This window comes from Cucurbita pepo, chromosome LG17 (genome assembly GCF_002806865.2).
Source record: "Cucurbita pepo subsp. pepo cultivar mu-cu-16 chromosome LG17, ASM280686v2, whole genome shotgun sequence".
In the NCBI taxonomy this organism is placed as follows: domain Eukaryota; kingdom Viridiplantae; phylum Streptophyta; class Magnoliopsida; order Cucurbitales; family Cucurbitaceae; genus Cucurbita; species Cucurbita pepo.
This window is the reverse complement of record NC_036654.1, coordinates 4,750,714-4,759,950: the sequence shown is the minus strand read 5'-3', so window position 1 is coordinate 4,759,950 and position 9,237 is coordinate 4,750,714. Positions and strand designations below refer to the sequence as shown.

The 9,237-nt window shown below is 38.7% G+C and overlaps 1 protein-coding gene across 1 annotated transcript; it reads left to right on the top strand.

The window, feature by feature from the left end:
* The first annotated feature begins 4,670 nt into the window (after positions 1-4,670).
* Positions 4,671-8,233, top strand: LOC111778064 (WD repeat-containing protein 43). Its single transcript, XM_023657694.1, has 12 exons — positions 4,671-4,866; positions 5,071-5,175; positions 5,267-5,376; positions 5,768-5,922; positions 6,001-6,089; positions 6,161-6,653; positions 6,746-6,856; positions 7,008-7,246; positions 7,332-7,414; positions 7,506-7,617; positions 7,729-7,803; positions 7,910-8,233. The coding sequence occupies exons 1-12, from the start codon at positions 4,774-4,776 to the stop codon at positions 8,090-8,092; spliced, it is 1,848 nt and encodes a 615-aa protein (XP_023513462.1). The 5' UTR covers positions 4,671-4,773; the 3' UTR covers positions 8,093-8,233.
* Positions 8,234-9,237: the final 1,004 nt, after the last annotated feature.

Here is a 9,237-nt window from a genome sequence, read left to right as displayed (position 1 = left end):
ATCTGTCTTCACTCTGAACGGAGGAGCAGTAATATGGAGAAGCATAAAGCAAGGTTGCATTGCTGATTCCACCATGGAGGCTGAGTATGTTGCTGCTTGTGAAGCAGCGAAAGAATCTGTATGGCTTAGGAAGTTCTTAACTGATTTGGAAGTCGTTCCAAATATGCATCTTCCCGTCACTCTTTATTGTGATAACAGTGGAGCAGTTGCAAATTCAAAAGAACCAAGAAGTCATAAGCGAGGAAAACATATTGAGCGCAAATATCATCTCATAAGGGAGATTGTGCAACGAGGAGATGTGATCATCACACAGATAGCTTCAGAGCACAACATTGCTGATCCATTTACAAAGCCCCTCACAGTGGAATCAGCAGATTCAACCTCTCATCAAAAAGATATACCTTGGTTATATTTCATCTCTTCACTATAGCTCACTTTGATATGGAAGCATAACAACGGGTTTATTGTCTTAATAAATAAGATCAACCATTCTTCTTTATCATACTTTATACATAGATTGGGAAGATCGGCCGGCTATCAAAATTGAACTGATGACAATCGCATTACAAATGCAATGCTCTAACCTCTGAGCTAAGCGGGCTCACATAATGGAAATGTTACATTACATGCATAGTAATTTACTAAGAAATGTTGACTAATCTGACTAACATTGAACTTGGTAAAATAAAACGTTTGAATAATTGAAAAATTAGATTATTCAGGAATACACATTGAATGTTAAGATCACGCAGATTCGACTTCCCCTGGGGTAGGGTACTACAAAAGGAAGTTGATCATGGATTATCAATAAGTTTGGAATTGATACTTCCCGGGTCGATGCCCGAGCGGTTAATGGGGACGGACTATAAGTTCGTTGGCAATATGTCTACGATGTCTACGCTGGTTCAAATCCAGCTCAACCCAATAATTCGCGGATCCACCATAAATTGATATAACCCATTTGTCCTCGACAGATATGTTTGATGTGAAAGAATTAAAAAAAAAAATCTTTTTTGATTGATTGGTAGATTGATTATCAATCAATTTGACAATAACTAAAAAATGACTATTAATCCATGCTCCTCTCACTAAAGTTTGACGCCGGACTTAAAAAGCCACCTACTTGCATCATTCCGGATAATGCCCAATCATTCCGGATAATGCTTGCATCCTTTGTATTACCACGACTGCTGGCACAGAGTTAGCCGATGCTTATTCCCCAGATATAGTCATTGCTTCTTCTCCGAGAAAAGAGGTTCACGACCCGTAGGCCTTCTACCTCCACGTGGCATTGCTCCGTCATGCTTTCGCCCATTGCGAAAAATTTCCCACTGCTGCCTCCCGTAGGAGTCTGGGTCGTGTCTCAATCCCAGTGTGGCTGATCATCCTCTCGGACCAGCTACTAATCATCGCTTTGGTAAGCTATTGCCTCACCAACTAGTTATGGAAAGAATTAGGCAAAGAGGGACCTGCGGGTAATGAATGGGAAGATCGAAAAGTTGGAAGAAGAAAGGAAGGTTCCACACAAGCTCCCGATCCCCTATTTGGCGCAACACTTTGGACAAACGCAACAGACAAGAATTATGCACAAAAGACCCATTTTGCGAAATAAGATGTCATGTTCTCTCTTCTACGGGAGCTCTCATAAGAGAACTATATGAGAAATTTCCACTAACCCCTAACTTGGACTCAGCGCGCGGTTCCAATTGAATTAATAAATACGAACAAGATACGAGTTTAGAAGGGAAAGTTAGCAAAGTTAGCTCTAAGATCACAATAAAATCGAGTTAGAAAAGGAAATCCAATTAGAGATAAACTGCTGTCAGAAACCCGTCTTGAATAGCTTGATCCCCAAGTATGGTCCAAACAAGGTCAGGCATGGACCATTTGTTTCTATATACATTAGGATCCCGATTCATGGATCTCTCGGTTCAAGAAATCAAAATAAGAGGCTGGTTACCCAGTTACAGAAACGACCCCATAGGCTTTCGCTTTCGCATCTCTCTAAAATTGGTCATGGTAAAATCTTGGTTTATTTAATCATTAATCATCAATGCCTCCAAGCACATGAATTCTCTATAAATAGAACATTAAGGGGCCTTCAACTCTCTTTGTATTGACGAGGGAAGCTTACATGAGAAACGCACCTCAAAAAGAGGGAAGCTAGGTTTCCCATGTTGGTATGATCGGGCATAACAGATTGTTAAGTTAGGTTAAAAATCAGAGTTGCCCCAAAGCAACAATCATGCATGAACCGTTTCACGAAGTATGTGTCCATATAGCCCAAAGTCTCAATCGTTAGCTCTCAGTCTTCCAGTTAAAAAACAACATCGATGAAGACGTGTGGGGCCAAGCATCTTCCTCTCAACAGTGTTTCTTGAAAGCCCGACTAAGCACTGACCAGGGCAGGCCGTGGAAATAAAATGAAAAGGATTTTTGGGATGATAGGAGTTTGTCGCTAGGTATTTGACCAAATAGGATCATCCCGTTCCTATAGAACCTATCACTAAAATACCCCTACGGGGATAGGGATAAGCGGAGCGATCATGTGGGAAAAGTGTTACTAAATTTATACCGTCGGCTAGTTTATATATGATCACGAAGATTTTCAGTCCTTTGCTCTACCAACTTAGCAATACCAGTCATTTCCTTTCCGACACATTAGACGTATTTTTAATAGCATATTTGAACCCGTAACATCTTTTTGGACGACTTACAAGCTTCTCCAATTGAGAAGGCCATTCCTGCACCACGGCCCAAAGCTGCATCGTGCGCTCATGGTGGTGATAGGTTGGTTCATTTGGCGACAGAGAGATATCCAGCATTATCAAAGCACCCACAACCTTGAATTGGTTTCCATGGTGAAAATGCATGGTTTTCCACATATTGACCATTCTACAATTCACCCCAGATCTTACTTACTTAATCATAGGTCGAATCCTGAGGCGACGGCACGTAAACGCGGCAGTCTTCGGTCGGAGGCGGAGGCCGGTTTGGTGAAGGCGGCAATCGCAGAGGCGGACTGTTTTCTTCTTCCACAAGATCCCCATGGCCAGTTCCACCGCCACGTCCACCACCGTCTATATTGCTTCTCCTCCTACGCAATGGACCAACGGCACATTCTATCATTCTCATCCACCTCCTCAATAACAGTCTCCACACGCTTCGATTCAACCTTAGAGGCCTTCATTTCAAACATAATTGTAGCTGGTTAAAGCGGCATACCAGGGGAACCAGGAAGCAAACTATTATACGATCGTTACATCTGAGGCAAACTATTATACAACGCCGCCGCCCCGCAACCGCGGACTCTCTCCATGAGCGTAATCGCTCAAAACGGCACCAGTGTTCTTCAACGACATGGCGTAGGAAGAATGCGCCGCCCCGAAGGAATTCGTCTTTCATGAACATCTTCCGATCCTTACATGGCGAAAGAGTTTTGGGCCGGAGGTTTAAGAATGTTGGATGATGGAAGTCCCACAGGCTAATTTAAGAAATGAGAGCTTACCGTCAAGCCCAAAGCAAAGCCATGAGAGCTTACCGTCAAGCCCAAAGCAAAGCCATGAGAGCTTACCGTCAAAGAGCAATGCTATACGTGGTCGTTTCAGCCGCTAACCTTGTTTTTAAATAAAAAGAGGGTACTAATTTGAAATTTATAATAATTAAAATTCCACTTCCACACAGGTGGTGTTGAAGGACCTAATAGAACAGAAGAATCGCCTCTTTGAAATGTCATAGTTCATGTAGAATCAGTCTTGTGGGTTAAACCCATGTTCTCATAAAAGAAGAGTGCTTTGGATGATGAAAGCTCTACCATGCCAATTGGAATATGCAATACTCTATTTTACAAGCGCCTCCCGTGAATTTGAATAAAACACTCTTTTTACGAGTTCAAGAGCAAACTTAATATTCAAATATATTGATACTAATTTTCTATTCGTCCAATTTTGTGACCAATATTTTAAGTGTTAAAGAACTCCTATATTAATCAAGAATTTACCATAAATACTATAACGATCAAAACATTTTGGACAACTTTTGATAAAACCAGATATTTAAAATTATTTGCTTTCCATCAAGCTCGATAGAAGCTCGATAGAAAAAGTGATGAATGGAAAGTAAAATGGGTTCTAAAAAAACTTTATCACTTTTCAACCCATACAAAAATATAAATTCTTAATTTCAAAAAAGCCAGGATTCATAGAAAAACAATATATGTATAGTTTATGAAAATTTAACCCAACAAAATAAGTTCCAACAAAATAATAAATACATGTATAAAAAATATATAAAAGAGCTAAATAAAATAATACAATAATATAAAAGAAACTAAAAATAATAAATAAAGAAAAATTATGATTTTAGTCATAGTCGAACCTGGGCGTTAGGGGTTGTAGTATGACCAAAGTATCACTCTGGCAAATACATTACATTTGTTCAGTTCGGGTCAACATAGATTTTGTTCGATAGATCCGAAACCGAATCGATCCAGTTCAGGTTCCTTTGACCCAACCCAACCACTTTAATTCGGGTCAGGATGGTCCGGCTTGTCGGGTTGAAAATACACCCATAAAGCATGGTCGGTTCGGACCAACCGTGTATGCGAACCGCTAATGAGAAGAAGAAAATTTGAAAATTATAAAGACAAAACAAAACAGGGAAGTAATCTACGAGAGCCAAAACCCTCAGAAGCTGCCGCCGCGAAGTGCCGCTACCATTCTGCCGGTTTTGCAGTTCGCAGTTCGCATTTGGTTACCATTTACGACTGAGAGAATGAAGATGGAGCTGCATAAATCGCCGCCAATCACAGCGTTCACTCCTAACGGCGACTATCTAGCTATCTTGTCCTCCAATGGAACTGTCAAGGCAAGCTTCCTCTCTCAGTATTGCTTATAATGTTTGAATCCTTTTCTCATGCCGATTTTTACTTGAATATCTAACTATTTGATAAACTTTCGCTCTTCAGGGCTCGGTATAGGCACAATTATTTGTTTTTTTTTTCTTTTTTTTGTGCTCATTTATATGTGGATGTTCATTACAACGAATTTCAACTGTTTTATGTATCTGTAGATTTGGAATACTAGCGATGGGAGTTTGCTAGCGGAGTGGAAGGATCCTGATGGGAGAACTGATGCTGGTTATTCTTGTATTGCCTGCTGTTTTGTGGGGAAAAAAGTGAGAAAAGTATTTTAGGGTTCTTAATTATTTGACACTGTATTATATGTTTTGGGAATCTTAAACCCATAATGTCTTTCTCAAATTTCAGCGTAAAAACAGTTCTTGTCTTATTGCTATCGGTACCAACGGAGGGGATGTGTTGGCAGTAAATGCTTCAAGCGGTGAAATGAAGTGGGTCTCTGCCGGTTGCCATCTTGGGTACGCAATCAATTCTGATGACTCTTGATAACTTGATAATTTAAAGAATGATCAATGATCAGATGAATCGGGTGCAAATTTTATGTACTTCATTGATCCTATATTTTTCATATTAGATTCTTCACATCAGTGCATTCATTGTGGCGATACGTTTACATGGTAAAACTGATACGAGAATAAGATGTTAGAACGATTAGTAGGTTGGAAATTTCCTTTGTTCACACACATTATAGATACACACACACACACATCTAATAAATAATTGTTAACTCATTCTTTTATGATAGTGAAGCTATCTCTGAAGTGAGTTCATCAATACATTAAGGTTCTTCTACTTTGGCATTTTATTCATTATGGTGAATGAATTGTTTCTTTATCCTGATTTGTGAAGTGGAGTTATTGGCCTTTCTTTTGCGGACAAAGGCCGTAGACTGCATACCGTTGGAAGTAACGGAATGGCATTCAAGATGAACGCCGAAACAGGAAGCATTATCAATGAGTTCAAAGCTTCGAAGAAATCAATCTCTTCTTCAGCGTTTTCATTTGGTTAGTTGCTTATCCATGTTTTTGTTAGTGCAAAATGTCAAGCACCTTTTCTATCTTAACGAGTTGCTCCTTTTCCAGATGAGAAGTACTTAGCTGTAGCTGGCAAAAAGTTGAAGATTTTAAGCACAGATAATGGGGTTGAGCTTATGGTGCACCCTGATAAGTTGGTGAGCTACCCAAATTCTCTTACTTTCTAAATAGGTCCAAATCACTGACTATACTACCATCCGAAATATAGGGTCCTGTGAAGCTTGAATCTATATCTGAGGACGCTAAAACAATAATTACATCAGAACCTGGAGCCAAACATATTCAAGTGTGGTGGTGTGATTTGAGTGCTGGAAAACTTAGTCGAGGTCCTGTTCTGTCCATGAAGCATCCTCCGTTCGTTTCTGAATGCAGAAATATTAGCAATGGGGAAGATAGCATAGTTGTCTTGTCAGTATCAGTATCAGGTGTAGCTTATTTATGGAAATTAAAGTTCCTATCAGAAGGCAAGGTTAGTCCGACTAAAGTCACTGTTAAAGTTAACAACGTCGAATCAGCTGAGGAAAGCCATGGAAGTGCTAAGAAGAATCGTATTTCTGTCATCTCTTCCACAATACAAGGTTTAGGAGACAATGAAGTGTCAGTCCTTGTCACTCATGGCTCCATGGACCTACCGCAGCATACTGTCCTTAATATCGGTTATCCTGCAAAGGAAGACGTAAATATCGCACTTGAGAAAGAAGGTTTGACAAACTTATCATTTTGCCATTCTTTTCCTTATTCCCCTGTGCCCCATTCTCTTACAGGTAAGTACAATGTGTATACTCTGTCACAGGTCCCCACGAGATCGAACAAGCAGTTACTTCGCCTAAAAGTAAGAAAAGCAAAAAGAAGAGAGCTGCATCTGATCTCGACAGTCAGACAGCTGGAGATGTCAGTGATGTCGGTAAGGATTGTCTTTGAGCCATTGCTTGGGGTTCTCGAATTTCCTTTGATGGACTACAACTCTCCAACTCTACCTTCCAAAATATGTCTGGAGCAAATAGCCTAATACCATTTTCAATCTCCACCGTTAACTTGATATCCGGTGATTGTAGGCAACGAAGATACGTCTAATGTTCTATTTAACGATGATTTAAACGAGCCAACCATGGGAGATAAACTTGCGAGTTTGAATTTAGAGGACCAGAATGAAGACGAGAACCATGAACAAGACGAACCATCCGTCCCTGCTATCCCACCAAGTGCAGACTCTGTTCAGGTTCTGCTCAAGCAAGCACTACGTGCAGACGATCGCGCCCTTTTGCTAGAATGCTTATACACCAAGGATGATAAGGTAATCAATTTATAACCAATCCTATCGGTTTTCGTTATCTACTAACCTTCTTTATGCTGAAACATCATATATCATCTGTTATCAGGTCATCTCAAAATCAATAGCACAACTAAATTCTTCAGATGTTCTCAAGCTTTTGCACGCTCTCATATCCATTATCCAGTCAAGGTATTCTTACCTATTTCAAGATTGTTTGATGCTCATAAGTGTGTTCTTGGAATAAAAGATACCATATCAAAGTTTCATGGGTTATCTACAGAGGGGCAATTCTTGTATGCGCCATCCCTTGGCTGAGAGGTTTACTTCTTCAACATGCCAGTAGAATAATGTCTCAAGAATCTTCTCTACTCGCCTTGAATTCTCTATATCAGGTTAGCAATGGTTTGGCTAGGCACTTCCCAAATATGCAGCAGCTCTTTCACATCCATTAATCATTTGTTCTCTAGTAGATAAACACAAATATGATTTCTATGTATGTGCAGCTCATAGAGTCTAGAATTTCAACGTTCCAATCTGCTCTTCTGCTATCAAGTAGCTTAGACTTCCTTTACACAGGGGTAAGTGCATTCTTTTCCTTCCACATAACGTGGCTGAATTCGACTTTCACCATAACCGTCTTCTTCAAGCTCTATGAGGTGAATACTCGTGTCTTCTTTCTGGCAGGTCCTTGATAAGGAGGCGGAAGAAAATGATGCCATTGTACCGATTATTTACGAGGAGGACGATAGCGATGATAAGGAATCGTCGGGAGATGAAATGGAAACCGATGAAGAGGGTGGAGGAGTTGAAGTAGAAGCCTTTGACGATCTTAGTGCTGGCGAAGTGGATGATGATATGAGTGAATGATGATTATGAAGCCTACAAAATCCTTTGGGATTTCATTTTTTGACCTTTGTTTATCCAAAATGAGCTTCTTCTGTAATTTTGACAAGAGTTATCCTCCTAATGAATCAGAACTATATAAACCCATTGCCCAAGTTGCGCAAACTTCTGTGGTTTCATTCTTCACCAAAAGAAAAAAGAAAAATTTAGTTAGAATTCCAAATTTGGTTAGACATGCATAGAATTTTATGTTTGTGAGTTATTTTTTTTACGGGACTAATTTTAATATTTAAAATCGTAGAAATTAAATTTTATTTTTCATTTGACCATATGAATTAAAATTTTAATTTTTGCTTATGAGTTTTTTTTTCATGGGTTGATCAAATCCACAAGACTAATTCTAATATGTACAATCATGGAAATTAAATTTTAATTTTCTTTCAACCATAGAAATTACAATTTTAATTTTAATTTTTCTACCTCTATTCGTTCTCGTTCCAAAGAAAGCATTACCATCACTTGCCTTTGAGAGCGTCCGTACTCAATATTTGGGCATAACTCTCTTCTACAAAGTATGATTGAGGGACAACACAGATGAATAATTCCTCATCCCTTTTCTATTTAAGAGAATTTTTTAAAATCTAAGTAAAATAATTTTTTTTTTAAAAAAAAAAAGACAACTCTAACCCTAGAACAGAAAATATGGAGATCAAACTCTATACGTCTCACTTGCAAAATGCTAACCCTAAAAAATAAAGATGGAAATGCAAGAAATCATACCCTGTACCTCTCGCATACAAAGCGGCATCCTATACCTCTTACATGTAAAACGCTAACCTTAGAAAAAAAAAAGATGGAGATGGTATCAAACCTTGTACCTCTTGCATGCAAAGCGAGCATTCCACCATTCAAGCTACATCCCCTTTTTGTATAGGGGCATTTTTGAAAATCTAAGCAACAAAAAAAATATATATAGATATATATATATAATATATCGGCTCAAGGTATCAAACCTTGTACCTCTTGCATGCAAAGCTCTATCATTTGAGCTACATCCCCTTTTTATATAAGGTCATTTTGAAAATCTAAGCGATATATATATATATATATATATATATATATATATATATATATATATATATATATATATATATATATATATATATATA